The sequence below is a fragment of the Syngnathus acus genome, chromosome 17 (genome assembly GCF_901709675.1).
Source record: "Syngnathus acus chromosome 17, fSynAcu1.2, whole genome shotgun sequence".
Classification (NCBI taxonomy): domain Eukaryota; kingdom Metazoa; phylum Chordata; class Actinopteri; order Syngnathiformes; family Syngnathidae; genus Syngnathus; species Syngnathus acus.
In genome coordinates, this window is record NC_051102.1 from 8,468,577 (window position 1) to 8,484,703 (window position 16,127).

At 45.0% G+C, this 16,127-nt stretch overlaps 1 protein-coding gene and 1 long non-coding RNA gene across 2 annotated transcripts; one reads left to right on the forward strand and one right to left on the reverse strand.

Annotated features, from left to right (window-relative positions):
• Window positions 1-1,867: 1,867 nt before the first annotated feature.
• LOC119137690 lies at window positions 1,868-4,845 on the forward strand. Its single transcript, XR_005100983.1, has 3 exons — window positions 1,868-2,288; window positions 2,997-3,092; window positions 3,288-4,845. It is a non-coding gene; the product is annotated as an uncharacterized LOC119137690 (long non-coding RNA).
• On the reverse strand, window positions 4,827-15,474 carry wnt3a (wingless-type MMTV integration site family, member 3A). Its single transcript, XM_037277201.1, has 4 exons — window positions 15,320-15,474; window positions 10,562-10,803; window positions 6,647-6,912; window positions 4,827-6,565 (listed from the first exon to the last, which is right to left on the reverse strand). The coding sequence occupies exons 1-4, from the start codon at window positions 15,424-15,426 to the stop codon at window positions 6,086-6,088; spliced, it is 1,095 nt and encodes a 364-aa protein (XP_037133096.1). The 5' UTR covers window positions 15,427-15,474; the 3' UTR covers window positions 4,827-6,085.
• Between the last annotated feature and the right edge of the window lie 653 nt (window positions 15,475-16,127).

Genomic DNA, 16,127 nt, shown 5'->3' on the forward strand with positions numbered 1-16,127 from the left:
AAGACTTTCAATATATTCTGAAGGTACAAATGTGCTGCCTTGTGTCAGAAAGCTTGAAACATCTGTCCGTTATGTTCGTCACCTGCTGCAGGTACCGATGAAATCTCAAGACTCGGGCCAAAAAATTGACTTTTCCCTCCAGTGTATACTGGACGTTCTATTCATATGTCACCCTTCAATCCATCTAAGCAGAACTGGCTGAAGAACATGAGAGCCAATGGAGTCAATGAGCGACATCTTGGGACATCCGTGACAGATGGTTGAGACAAGCCCTCGCAGGATGCGCTCCTTCCCAAAAGACACGGTGGCCTCAGATGTCAGGAAGGTCCGATTGTTACCTCGCGGGATGCGAGCCTCACTGGCAAGACCATAAGGGTAAACACGAGCACCGCGCCAAGGAAGTGGATTTGGTAGTGGAGGGTGACTCGGTTGAATGTGCATGGTCCATTTCTCAAAAGCAGGGATTCACAAAGTGTTCTACGTGCGACCCTTTTGGGAAAGTTGCTTCAAAGAGTAGAGTCTTTGCGAGATGATGCTTGATGACACGCCTCCTTTTTCACTCCACCCAGAAAAATCACAGGTGATGGACAACTGAGAGGAAAGTAAAACCAAAACTCAGACATAACAGGACACAATTAAGTGGACTTGGATAATTCGTGGTTGGGAATTCACTGATCTAAAAGCATCTTGCCCCTGAGTGATTATTTTGCGGTGAAGTGTGATTTCCCATCTTTTTGCAGATGCTGACGACTCTGCCCAACTTGTAATGGCAAAATACAGACAGAGACAACAAAAGGAACACCGAGTGTGCTGTGAAAGTGACAAGACAGCTGTGGCTCGAGTGTCATGGAAAAGTTCCACTACAATTTGCAAGTGACTGACTAACATGGTAATATTCACACCCAGGGATATCGTTCTAAAATTTTTCCAGACATTGTTTTGATGTGTGTGTGTGTGTGTGTGTGTGTGTGTGTGTGTGTGTGTGTGTGTGTGTGTGTGTGTGTGTGTGTGTGTGTGTGTGTGTGTGTGTGTGTGTGTGTGTGTGTGTGTGTGTGTGTGTGTGTGTATGTGTGTGTATGTGTGTGTGTGGCTTGACAGCGCACCTGTCTGCCTTCAGGCTGCGCAGTCTACTGCAACCTCTCATTTCTGGCTGGCGTTGGTGCGCTAACGCATTAGCGGGCTTGTCGTGGCACCTTATTGACCGGCTGACAGGGTCAGAGGTGGCAAACCGCTCGCGCTGACATCACGACGGACACGTAAGGGCACGGGCGAATTAGCACGATACCTGAGTCAATTCACGCTTGGGGGCCTCCCCAAGGCATGTGTAAAATGTGCACGTAACACACCCGCTAGCCCTCTAAATGACACACTTACCACACACCTTTTTTAAGGCACTGGTAGGTAAAAATCACAACTAAAAAATGACACAAAAAACAAAAAAAAACACCAAAAAATCACACGAAAAACGAAAAATCACATTAAAAACACCCACAAAAATCACAAAATTCCAAAATAAAAGTAAAAAAAAAAACACCCACAAAAATCACAAAATTCCGAAATAAAAGTAAAAAATTCGTCCTTTACTTCACAGATTTTTTGATCAACCTAAAATCCTCTATTTTGTTTTTTTTCTTCAATTTTTTAATTCGTTTATATTTGGTGATTTACCTAACGGTGATATAGTTTCATGTTAATATTCCATTAATTTGAAATTAAATATTTTATAGAATTTAACTATGAAGAAGTCAAATGACATTTTTAGTTATATGATATGGATGTTTTTTTTAACTGTATTTTAAATGAATGACATTTGAGTGTTTTTCATTTATTCTAACAATTAGAAAATCAATAGAATTTGCATATTTTATTTATCACCTACTACCCATTTATTTCCCATGACCGTACTCTTCAGGTCATTTGACCACGAATTACAAAACAACACATTCTTTTGAATGTCCTGTCACTGCATACATTTTGCATATTTTGTGCACAATCGACTGTTTCTCTGCAGGATTTCCATCCTAGTAATTTGTGTCGACTCCTCCACAGATATATCCTGGAATATATCATCATCTCCTTTTTTTCTCATCCTTTAATGCGAGTGTGGCCTCTACAAATGGCAAGAGTTTGGAACATGAGTCCTGGCCAGCGAAGAGAACATGGAGTGTCATCCGGAAGAAAACGGCTTGACGCGAGCCAAGAATGTTGGGTGTCTCTTTCAAAGTGCCATAATGAGACGTTTTCCCTGCTTGTATTGTGACACCGGCCAGGTACCGCAAACAATCAATGTGAGTGAGTGACACAATGAACTTGATGTGCCGGGCGGGCAAAGACAAAATCATGTCTTTTGGAGATCATTTTTAAACTCACGGCACGGTACTAGAACATAAAAATCAGCCTTAAAAAAGCCGAGCTCCCCCGCTGACCAAGACCTTCCAATTAGGGGCTAATGTTATCTATATTAACCCTTCGCCCCCCCCCTCGGCAGCCTCCCCGGCTTGACTTTATTGGGGTGGCGGCGAGAGGGACCGAAGGGGGGGCCTCAATAAAAACAACACTAAAAAGCAATTACAGTGCTGTGAAGAATGGGACTTGTCAGTAATTTGCCTTCTAAAAAGCGAGGAGATTGCAGGTCTGGGGCCGATTGGAATTCTGAGCCCGCAGTGTAGTGTGGGAAAATCAGTGGGAAGGCAAGCGCCGCCCTTTGTCAGCTAATTACTGGAACTAGCAGAGGCCAGCGCCAGGACCGGCTAATGATAACACACCCCTGACGCTGCATAACCCCCCCCCATCCCGCTCGTCACCTTGTCGTTGATAGGGCTCATCTCGCACACTCGGTTATGGCCGCCATCCCGCAGGTGTAACCAAAAGATGGACTCGTGAGTTGCTTTGGGAAATATCGTGTGAGTAAAAGTAATCCCCTGACCATGCATGTGTGTATTAAAATGTGTATAAAAAAAGTCGCGTTAACACCTATTTTGTATTACAATTTACAGATGTCAGGATGGGGCACTTCCTGCCTTTGCCCCAAAAGTGAGTGGCAACTACCTAAATGAGACAAGAGTTGAGTGAAACTGCTGCTGGCGATGCAGGTGAGTTCATCTTACCTTTTCAACTGCTCGGGACTACATGCACGCACGCACGCACACTCACACATAAACATGCACCCACACACAAATACACACGTGCGCACACGCAAGGGTGAAAAGGTGACTAATGAGTGATCATGTCTGCCTCCTCCCCATTGCACCTCTGATCTGCTGATGACCCTTTGTCATACCCTGCAGGCAGCCCCACTAATTCGGCGTCTGGGCTGGACCACCACATCATACGGTAACGTAGAGACGCACACACACAAGCTGAAGTGCATGAAAACGTCTCCCATGCGGCAACCCCCAGCGGCCCCTCGTTATCTGGCAAAGGTGCCGAGAGTTCTTTGTTGGCTTCAACAATACAAACAGGCACTTCAAAAGGCGGCTTTACAGGTGTCACCTCTCCCCACGTTTCATTCAGATGGCGTTGAAGGCAGGCGGCGGGCTTCGCACCTCAAAGCTTGCCTAAATAGGCCTTCGTGACCACGCCACCTTTTGACACTGACTGGCGAGGCCACAAAATAAAAATTGCTTCTTTAATAGTTTCTCTCTAGGCTTAAACATATTTTTGATTTAGCTGGCAGTTGACATAATGCTAACAATTTGTTCATCCTTGGTGGCGCCATGCTTGGTGTGGATGACCTCAGCGTGGGAGGTCAGTCCAATTTCTTCTTTATCAAATACTATTCAATGGTATTTCAGAAATGGTTTCTTCCTGTGCAGAGTTTGCATGTTCTCCCCATGCCTTGGTCGGTTTTCTCCGCTTTCCTCCCACATTCCAATGACATGCGCACAGTTATCCGTCGATCTCTGTGTATCTATTTTCCATTTTGTCTGACATTTTCCTCTTCTTTATTCCGTTGTTTCGACATCTACGTGACATGGGTTGTCCTCACCTTGAAACGTTTGCTGTTGTCAGTGATGAATGTCCGAGTGAAACCCCCCCGCGTTCCCCCCATAAAATAAAAAGTAAAGGGCTCAGTGATTGCAATTAAGTCCTTTGTGTTGCTTTTATATGGTTATTGGCTGCTCCCGCTCTCAGTTTGGCCGTGTCAAAGTTCTCACAGTCGGGAGGACATGATTCGTCCTCTGGCAACTATCTGCTAACAATGTCCGTCTCACGTGGGTGACAAAGGCCTCTGGAGGCTCTGCGTTGGCCGCCAGCATGCTGGCCGCCCGCCCGCCCAGCTTTCTGTCCATCTTGACTGCCGTTTCATGTTTTTCCTTTCGGACTTGTTTGTGTCCCCATTCACTTGGCGTCAACTCTGTCAATCAGCTGTCACCTACTTCAAGGTTCATCAATGCAAAAAAAAAAATTGCATGTTTGTAACCTGAGTTAAACAGAACAACACATATGTGTTTTTGTTTTGTTGTATTCTCCTCGCTCATTCACCTGCTTGGTTGTTTGTGCGCTAGCTGGGCATGAATGAAAAGCACAATATGACTTTTTGAATGGAGTGTGTGCGCTAATGTGGTTCAGTAGGAATGCGATGAGGCCTCTGGTGGTGACATTGTCGCAGGACTCTAAAACCGCTATATGGGGTCTGCAGGCTGAGCTGGACCACTTGTGGACTCCATTCAGTACTTAGGACCTCTAATCTTTCTCAACTCTCTTTTTTTTTTCTTTGTATGGCATCTCAAAAAATAAAAGATGCATTCTGTTGAGTCTCAAAGGACTTAAAGGATGAGTTCATCTCCTTTTACTGTAAAATGTTCAAATCAGACGACAAAAAGTTTTTTGTGAATATGGTTTTACTTACTAACATATACATAGCAGAAAATAAATAATTGTAAAAAAAAAAAAAAACATTTACACTAGTATGTACAAAACTTTGGGCTTTAAAAAGGAAATTAGAGCGCAAATATTAAACTTTTCAGAAACACATCAGATGACATTAATAGCGAGAGGAAATTAGCTGTATTGAATCTAAAAATTTGTCTGAAAACACCTTCTATGCTACGCTACACCTTTATTGGGTACACTCAGACAATTGAAAGATGTTTGCAAATTGTATGATTTTTTTCTGATTTTTTAACATGTATTGAATCTTTTTTTTTCCAATTATTTTATTTATTCAAAAAATATATTGTCTTTTTAATCAGGAGGTCAAAATATTAGAAAGGCTTCATTCAACTATCCAGGTGTACCTAATAAATGGCAATATGACCACTCAATTCAGCTTTCTGTAGTTTTTACTTTAAAAAAAAAAAATGAAGAGCAACTGTGAGTCATCTTAAATTAAAAGTGGAGCAACAAGCCAAATCATGTTTGCTCCAAACAGCCTACGAAACAACTAAAACAAATCTATTTTGCTTAAAATGCCAATTACTCTATGCAGAAATGAGTCCAAACTTCACGTTTTCCAAACTAAAACACATTTCTTTCACAGAAAGAATCCAAAACAAAACATTTCTACAAAGACATATTGAATGTAAGAACCACAAAACAGACATTAACAAACTTAGCAGCATTAGACGACAGGAATATTTGGGTTAAGGTTTGCTGTCCGCTTTTATTCATTTTTTAAAGCACTTTGAGTTTAATTTTCTATGATAAGGTTCCGTACAAATAAATTGAATTGAACAGTCCAGAATTCAAGTCAAGTCCAATTTATTTATATTGCCCTTAATCACAGAAATGTCTCAAAGGGCTTCACATGCCCTCAGATGACAAATATTAATGACCCCCCCCCCCCCGATCTTAACCCCCCAAGAGGGCAAGGAAAAACTCCAAACCCCATCTGGGTCGAAACCTTGAGAAGGGACAGCAGAAGGAAGCACCAGGCTAAACTACGCGGAAGACAAAGATAACAGTTGGAGGGAAAAAAAACCAAAATAAAAACACCAATATGGTGTTTGACAGTCCTCTCTGAGTCATTGCTGCTTCGCCTCATAATGTCCTCCATGAACGGAAAGCAAAGTCCCGTCCGCCGGACTCAATGGATGGTCAAGTCCGGTCCAAGGTCTGAAGCTACAAGATGGAGAAGCGTGTGTTATTTGCAGGTGTGGACATCATAGACCCTGACGCACTCCTGGCAGCTGACGTAACAGCACCAGTGGAAAATGCAGTGGCACTTCTCTTTGCGCCTCTCCGTCCGCGTGTTGTGGCCGCGGCCGCAGCAGAGCAGGTCGCAGCCGTCGATGCCGTGCGACGTCAGGTTGCAGACCCGGTCGCGGGTGCCGAACGAGCCCGTCTCGGCGTTGGGGTCGCAGAAGTTGGGCGAGCCCTCGTAGTAGACCAGGTCGCGCTCGGTGGGCGGCTTGAAGTAGTTGTACTTGGGTCTCAGGGTCTCCACCCAGCCACGCGACTCCTTGTGTTTCTCCACCACCATCTCCGAGGCGCTGTCGTACTTGTCCTTCATGTAGTCGCCGATGACCCGGAAGTCCGGCTGAGACCACCAGCACGTCTTCACCTCGCAACTGCCAGACAGCCCGTGGCACTTACACTTCAGGAAAATCTTGTCATAGAGAGACTGGGGAGAACATAGGATGCAATTCATTACTCTTGGCATTTACAACCGAAATTCTCCTACCAAGAATGCAGGTCAGCTCACCGTCCGTCCGGCTTCGTTGTTATGCCGATTCATGGCCGAGCGGGCGTCGGGGCGGTTCTCCCTGGCATCTGCAAACTCTCTGGACACCATGCCGCCAAAATCCACATCTTCGCTGCAACCGCCCCACTTCCAGCCCTCGCCGGGGGGACCCTTGTGACGCGTGTCGCAGCCGCAGATAGTGGCGGAGCCGTCGGCGCAAGCCCGGGTGACGGCGAAGGCCACCCCGGCCGAGGCGATGGCGTGGACGAATGCTGATTCTCGAGTGGCTGGAAGCAGACACACACTTGCTCTGAAATATTCCGATGACAGTAGTGGTAACGGAAGGTTTAGGGTTTCCGGCAGGCATGTCCAGCTCTGGTTCTGCCCGTTTTCCATGTCTCCTTCCTACCCTCTCTTTTCGGATCTTACTATACTGTATGAGTTTAGTGACAGAGAAAGTAGGTCACAACCTGCTGATCCTGTTTTACGTAACCCTAAAGGTCTTTCAAGCCAAGCTAACAAGACCGCTGTCACAGAAGTCATTACTGGTGTCGACCACATGTGTTTGGGTAGCATCCACAAAAGGTGCCAGTGTGGGGCTTCATTCATCCCAGACATCAATCGTCATGTCTGCGAATCAGGCCAGCGAGGGCCTTTGTCTCTGGGCTGACATAGTAAAGTGATGACTCATCAAGCATCATGAGAGGAAGACGCAAGGCCTGACAGGCCTATCATTAAGAGACTCAATTAAGCTTTTGAAAGGTTAGGAAATGGCCTCGCAGACGGCAGCAATGGGTGTCCAGCTATCAAAGTCAATGCGATTATCGCGTAAGTGGAATCGCATCTCGGAAGACTCATTAATGCATGTTTCTGTCGAAGATCAAGAGTGAAGCAGGAGAAGAAAGAAAAGGACAAGTACAAAGCTAAAAGCAGAAGGAGCTCCTCCCTTCCAGCAGGTTCTAACCAGTTTAAAGACTAAAGGGCATTAGACAACAATGACGCAAGAGAAAAGGCCCACTGTCATCTTCCACCAGCCACTCCACACAGTTACTGTATGTAAGCTGGGTGCCATAAACGTAACAGAATCCTAACCGTCAAAAAGTACAGGCTGACGAGGGGAAGGCATCGGTGTTGATCAAATTAACTGTCAGGATGGTAAAAAAAAAAAAAAATGCGAGTGTTGCCTGAAAACTGCAAATACTGCTTGCATCCAGTCCACATCTAAAGGGTTACTAACTTAACATAACAAGTGTGGCTCTAACATGGAGCCCTGATGAACTCCTTTGGCAGCTTCACATTGATGCTGCATAGGATAAGTGAGTTTAGGAATGAACGGGGTGAGGAAAAGAGGATTATCTTGGGACAAAATGAGCAAAGGAGCAGACCCAGGAAGCAATTAAAGAGGCCCTGGCCTCTCAATGTGAACATGGAGATGCTAACCTGGGAAAAAGGATGAAATGGATCTGTGGTGGACTTTTTCTAAAACTTTACAAAAGTTACGGGTAATGACGTTTCCGCGCCTTACAACATTTCTTTCAGTTTAGTTTACACAAAAAAAAGCTTATGAGGTGGCCTTCTAAAGATATTTGGGCGATCAACATGGGGTTGACCTTTGGGGCCAATTACAGAGACCATAACATTTATTTCACCTGCTCTCGCGTTAGTTCCACTTCTTGGTTTTAGGAGCAATTGATGGCGTTTCATGACACTTTGCATCCCCTGACAGCGTTTCCCCTACCAAACGTTGCCAAACGCCGGCCGGCCGGCAGGCCAAGTGGTCCCTACAACCTGCTGGGGGGCTGAATCCCCTATTGTGCCTCCACTGTCACGCTGCGTTAGTCCCACAATGACTCCAGATATTTTATATGAAATTTGCCCTGGCCAGTGATTAGTGGGGACCAAGTTAAGTCATAGCAACAGAGAACTATGCATTGGCCGGACCCTGCTTGTCGGCAGACGGGGAAATCCCTATTCAAATGGTTTAATAAAACAATCTAAAGGGCGTGTGAATGGGGAAAAGCACTTTTTCTTCTGCTTAATCTCATGGTTGCAAAGATATTGTGCTCCGAGCTGAGCCCAGCAGGGAGTGGGGCTAAGGTCCCCCCATCAACTCCATTTGCCACACCCCTTCTTTCTTTCTTGCACAGAGTTAATGATATACCGGCGTGCTAGCTTCCCTCCCCCAGCATGCTGAGACAGACATACGTTTCGGCAAAAGCAGAGACCTCTTAGCTCATCCCCAATACTTCTACTTTGCCATCCTGAGGTCGCAGGTCGTCACTCGCATCCCGCAACCTCGTTTGGTTAAGAGTAGAAGGCGAGAGGAAGGTGGAAACTTTTCATCCACATCACGCCCAAGTTACGTCAATCGAGTTTCCGATCGAGCTCGTTATGGTTTGAAGTAGGTGTGAAGGTGTACACCTATACCTGTAATACCTGAAAAAATGACCACGATTGCCTCATTTTGTGTTGAAGAAGCCTCTGTAATGCTGTCAACTGAGTCACAAAGCGTAGGTTGACGGCAGGGAGGTGCTACGCGAATACCAGGAATGCCGAAAACAGCTCCGGGATCGGCTCGCCGCGCTGAGAACACCTGCACGGCTATCTGTTACCTTTCATCACGGGCAGATTCCTGCAGTGCATGTTTTGACACTTTACTTAATGCAAATTAATGAGCGCTGACGCAGACGCAGCCCGCAGGCAGGGCTGGCGATTCGGGGTGTGGAGCTTGCGCGAAAAAAAGAAACGGGGCAAGACGGCACGGCAACCGTTTGACCGTCGCATTTGATGGTGAAAGGAGGTGACTCGGCTGAAATGTTGCAACCTCAAATTGTCCTCCGTATAGTGAAGGTGAGGATTACGAGGGCAATTACGGGGTAGCGAGTGAGACCTATAAAGACGCCTGCTCCCCTTTGGCCCGAAAGAAGCGGGAGGAAATGGACACACTGCAGTCTGAATTGCAGACAAACAGACACCAGTGAGGACAATGGGCCCGTAGCACAGACGAACAGCGGCATCAATCAAAGCCAATGAAATGGAAGCCCTCGCCTACTAAGCCCTATCAAAGGCCCGGGAGCTCCCGACTCACTCCGGTTGGCCTCTGACAAAGGCACTTAATCCAGCCACTTTGACCTCTCACATTATTAAGGGCTTCACTGACCTTAATCCAATCAAAATGATCTAGTGAAGCCCAGTTCCCGCCTCCCCTTTAACACTCTGCGCCCCGGCAATTTGGGCAATACGCGGTGGCATTTTGCTCCACAAAAGGAGCTCGGATGGAGAATCCCTCTCGCCTCCTACTCATCCTTCGGCCTCCTTATTACTGGCTCAAGCGTTCATTATTAAGTCTTAAGGGTTGAGAGATTAAAGCTCTGACTCACCTCCACATGTTTAAGTTAAACCTCTGGTAGCCGGGTGATAAGTTCAGAACCGTGCTATCGTTGTATAGCTTTAGAAGCACGTCGAGAAGACCTTTGTATACACCGTGCTGCCTGGATTTGTCTTGTTTTGAGCATTTGTGGATGACTTGACATTTGTCTGGAAGTTGCAATTCATCATCACCGCAAGTCATAATATGAGAAAACACCGTTCAGTCTGAGGTGTTGTATAAGGAGCTTCAGAGGATCAACAGCAGAACAATAGCTGGGGATTCCCTCGTAAAGAAAACTCCAACAAGACCAAACGTAGTTTGATTGTATGCATGATTTCAGGCGTAGTGTTGCCTCGGTTCTATTTGAAGAAGGATTTGAATGAGCGCGATGCATGCGAGACCAGCAGGTTTTTCCGTTTTTCTCCTCGGGGTGGTTTGAGAATGTGTCGTGAAAATCACATGCAACACTTGTCAAATGGTCTGTTGGGAGGTCACAAAGCGTCGGGGACAATCTTTTTCGCAGCATTAGGGCCATCACTCAATTGAAGAAATCAAATGAGACTTACCTTTATCCAAAACTGGCCCAAAAATGGCCAGATTATCATTGACGGTGGTGCAGTTCCAGCGCCGGCCTCTGAACTGGTGTTGGCACTCCTGGATGCCGATCTTCACCCCTTCTGCCACGCTGGGCATGATTTCCAAGTAGTTGCGGCAGAAGCGCAACTGCTTGGGCACCAGCCCTGGAATGCTGCTGCACAGGATGGGTTGCGTGCCCAATGACGAGTACTGGTGGCCCACCGCGAGAGACCTAGACACACAGAAGGTCATTAGTCTGGGGTTTTTAGAACAGAGGAGAAATGCCATCTAGCGTGATCAGGTGCTAGCATGCTAGGCGTCCGTCAACCTCCTCCCCACCTTCGCAGACACCTGGCCTGGCCTGTGTGTGAGCAAGGAAATTGCAGGCTTGCCATTGCAACGCTTGTGTCTGAGATGAAAGCCCACAATGCATCTCGAGGTCTTCATCGACCTTAAGCTGACAACCAGGAGAGCTACACCTTGTTATTAGTTGTCCGCACACTTAACAAGCCTCCAGCTTAGGCTAATAAGAGTGCAAACGCCACGTTGAAACTTCAGAGAGCGTATCAAGGCTAATATCCACACGATATCCTTTGAGGATGAAACAAGTGCAAACTTGGTTCAATCATGACATCCTTGCGTTGATTCAGTTTCTCTCTGTCTTGCTAGCTTCTGCCGAGAGCAAAGCGTGAAGCAGAAGGATGTTTTTTTGTTATTGTCTGCATTTGTTTGCCAGTAGCATAACTCAAAAGCAACTAAAGCCGGTCTGTGGCAAAGGCATTCATGTGAAAATGTCGTTTTCAACTACCTTGTAATCCGCATCACCAGCTACAAGACTGAGGTGGAATCTTCAATGTACTGTATATTCTCAGTTAGCAGTAATCTAAGAAATCCAGTGCTTAAAACTGTGCAGTGGTCTCTTGTTTATTTGGATTACCATTTTCTATAAATACCTGAACTGTTGACCTGCTTATTCAACTCACTAAAATCAATATTCAGAGTGCTTGACGCAAGTCACAACAGAGATAAATTGTTTAAAGAACAGCCCCGCTATTATCTTTGTCAAATGCCCTGCGGGTTAGCCGCAAAGTGACTTTTTGGCGCAAGTTCGCACGCCACGTCAACGGACTATTAAAGTTGCCACTAATCTTATGATCCACCCAAACGATAGCAGCTACTGTAGCATCCACGCAAAGGTAGAACCCGAGCAGGTGTGTAGCGCTTGGCTAGCTCGCTATCTGTTGACCCCTTCGTCCAGAGACTAATCACAACAAGATTAGCAAAAGTCCTGACACTGGCTTGAGGCTGTTTCTTGTAGAAACCTCCCAGTGGAAAGCCAAATGAGACCCAAAAAAAAGCTGACCTTGAATACCTTCGCGATGCCTTCAGACGATCGGAATGACATAAATTGCAATTGGAATTTCGAGATTACATTTCAATGTTGTCGGGCGTCACACGGCGTGTCAGTGAGTGAATTACGTTTTTTACGTGCCCTCAAGCAGATGTCAGAGCTATTTGTCACATTGGTTCTGGCAGAATTTCTGCCCTCATTTCTACCGCTAGAGTAAATCACAGAAAAGGTGAGCACGTTGAAAATAGCCCCTCTCGAGGAAGTCGGCAGCATCCGCCAGTAAACGGGAGCGTGGCTATCACAAATTGACCTCCCTTTGGCCCTTGTCACTCCATCTGCCCCCCACCCCTCTCCACAACTCTCAGTCCACATCCCGGAGCAGAGGAGACTTTTGCTTTGCTGCCTCTCTCACGCACAACAAAAGAGTGCAAATGCAAAGGAAGCCCGTGTTGACCAATTCATCACAGGCTCATCATGGTGATACTGCAGAGGAGGTGAAAACAAGCGCCGCAGGCTCGCATTTTTAAAGAGCTCCTTGTCAGTCACATCCTGAACCTCCTCTACCTCTGTTGCCTCACAGTGGAAAAAAAAAAAACGATGGCGTGTCTGACACACCAATAAATCTTAAAGCACTCATTGTGCAAATCTCATCGAGCTAAATTAGTAAATTAAGAATTTGATTGAAACGTAGGACATTCGCGACAAAAGTATCCCACGCTTATCAACACTTGTTACACTTGCTAAATTTAAACTTTGAGCAACCACCGTTCTTCTACTTCCATACTTCTGGTGGAAGTTCTTCATTTGCAAATTTTGAAGAACCAGCCCTCGGCCTCCACAGCACCGACAGTCGCAAAAGAAAAACTTGACTGTAGTTTGTTATAAATGACAAGATTGCAAATCCAAGAAATCCAGTCCAACCAAAATGATTAATTGCCTGAATAATTATTTGTTGACTTCACACATTCTTGAAGCGAACTTGTTGTAACAAACTTCAGCGTTCTATATCTCGAGCTAAAAAGACGAAAGGCTTTCATTGATCCAGATTTCCAAGCACTGAGGAAATCATTGATCAGCATAGGATAGTCTAGTTGCAAAAAATACTTAAGCAAAACACATATACACATGCAATTATTTGTCTGGGTGCACACTGCCCCCCCCATGCACATGCAGCGCAGGTTTAATGCATTTTTCAGCAAGCCCAAGCAGGGCGCCTCAGAATTACCACTTTACTCGTGGGCCCCGGGGCCTTGGAGCCGACTTTGACATCAAGAGAATATGTTTGGGAAAAGGAATGTGCGGCGAGCTTTCACCTCCAGGTATTTATCTTCTAAAGGTGGGGTGGACTCGAGGGGGAAGGGGTTGCTGGGTGACTTTATTTTTGGCGGGTGCAGCCAGGCTATGTCATGGCAGGTTGAGAGGAGACTTCGCCGTGTCTTAGGGCCACCGAGGCCGGAGAGTGGCACAGCGGCTTCGCTCGGCTAAACGCCAACCGAGCGTTCTTTGGGATCGGTTGCCACGAAACAAACAAATAAGTCCGTCTGCAAAACTAAAAGCGTGACGTCATTGAGTGATTGTTTGCTAGCAGTCATGTAGCAAACTGTTTGCTCGCTGTCTTGTCTTTGCGTCAAACTTGATCCGACCTCGCAAATCAAAGCGTCAACTACTTTGGAATTTCTGTTCTGATGACACAATGGAAAGCATGCCTTCATTCCGTTGTGTGCTTAGTTGCCGGCAAATAGTCTCACACACTGACATTTTCAAAAACATTGCCCATATTAGGTGAGAATACACTGACAGATGAAATTGTCAGTTTTGTAGAAACGGGAGCAACGGTCCTGATGTGAGTCCCCATTTTTTTTTTTTTTTTTTCCATCTAAGGCCCAAATATTATATCAGGATTTCCTCCCAGCTGAGCAAAAGCATGAGTTTCTCATCACTAAACAGCAGGGGACCTGTTACAGGAAGATACACCCAATATCCAACCATGTGCAAATATTGAATCATAAAAAAAATAAATTATGTTTAATTTGCAATGTTCCGGAAGGTCTGTCCTTGCTGCGGATGACGCACAGACATGATTACAAAACATCAAGAGCTGCACTTCATTGGAAGTACAGTGCTATAAAACTATTCAGTGGGAAATTATGATTTTACTTGACACGGTTTTTCAAAAGAGGGAGGGGCTAATCTGTGGCTACATTCTCTCTCTCGATATAGGAGCTTGCTGACAGGGTGGACAATGACAGGGTGGACATTTTTGGCTAATATTAGCATTTAATGAGCACATTGCAGAACCTTCCCTTAGTAAAAAGAGTATGATGTTGGGAAAAAAAATCATTTTAATTCCTAAAAGATTGTCATACCAATTGATACGACAGAGAAGACATCTTGACAGTTGACAATATCCAAGGACAAAATCAAATCAAAATTAGCATTAGCCTCTTGTAGCAAAACCTCAGGGTTTCATTATTCTGCTAAATTTTTACAATGACCAAGTGACTCTTAAGGAGATTGTGATATTCGGAAAAACCTAAAAAATAGAAGAAATCTCCTAATATCAATAATTTCTCTGATTGTTTTCTACACATTTAGTGTCAAAGCAAAAATTGCTCCGGCTTTAAAAGATTCTAGTTCAAAAAAAGTTCAATAAAACACAGCTCATTTCTTCCCTATCCACAATGTTGGTCGAGATTGCTATGTGTTTTCTAACAAACTGCTAGGAAACCACAACTTCCCTATTTGCGGTAGAGGACATAATATTGGACACACCTCTGAGTATGATGCAATGCCGTTGACAGCAAAACAAACTATAATAGAATTCAAAACATCATCATCGAGACACTTATTTTGCAGGTGTATGCTCAGAGTTCTGCTAAATAGAAATAATGAAGTCATTTCAAATAAAAATGGCGGCAACAAGTATCCAAAATGTGGAGGACGATCCCCCCACGCGTACACGCACGCTAAACTTCTGCACCTGCTGCTCTCAGAAAGAACTTTCTGGAGACACCCTAAAAAGCAAACAGAACCAAAACCTGCCTGCCATATCTTAGTTTTATAACAAATGTATGCGTTTCTGAATAAATAATAAATTGACTAAACTGCATACCATGTGACCATGATGCAAAAATGAAACCACCTTGAAGCTTGTATAAATAAATAAATTTTTTGTTTACTACAATATTTTTAAAAAAATAGAATGGAACTCTTTTGCAACATATGAAAAAAAAGCAGCACCGGAATAAGAGCCTTCCGCACAAACAATAATTACATAAAGAAAGTAATATATATTAAAAAAAAATAGACTGCGGCTCATCTTCAAATACACAAATTAACCACTTTAAAGCGTCCACGCATATTTCTTCAGCTGCCTTTTGCATCCGAAATGACTTACCACCAGATGGGATAACTTGCCATGACACGCGTCAGCCCGCAGAGCAGCAGGAGGAAACATCCAACGCATATCATCCTTAAAAAAGTTCGTCCAAACCTCTCCAGCATGAAGCCTGATGTTGCGCGCCCGCCTGACGCACACAAGGATCGGAACCGAAGAGCCCCCCCCCCTCCCTAAAAGAAAACCCCAAAACAAACAAACAGTGGCGATGATGGGATCTTTATCGCTTTGCGCCAATCAACTCGCGTGTGGCGATCGCGCCGTTGCAGCTTACAGTCATATATTAAAAAAAAAAAAAAAAAGTAGGCAACTTTTTTCTAAGGACCCAAACGAGAAATTGCCAAAGGGTGATCTGTGATGATGCGTTCCCTCACTCGCTCAAGGAGCCAATTTGAAGATGTCTAGCTTTTTTTTCGGAGCTCATTGAGAATTGCAGTGCGTGTGATATATAATGTAGTTTAAAGGAGGGAGCGAGGGGAGGGTCCGAGGGGCTTTTAAATAGACATCGGAACCCCCGCGGATTGCGTAGCTATAACAACCTGTCCGGATTTCACTCCCTGGCTTGAAGCTTCTAAAATGCAGAAATAAATATGTGTGAATTGCTCGAACCATTATTGACTTCTCCAAGGGCTTTTTTTTTGTGAGGAGGGAGGGGGCGGGGGGGGGGGGCAGTAGCTTTAAACGCTAATGAGCCCCCCTCCCTTTCCCCCTTCGGGTGTAATGGATTTTAAAAATCATAATAGATTAAACAGGGAGTCGTGTTTTTTTAATTAGTAAAAATGCTTCGGTCGAAACGCAATGACAGTTT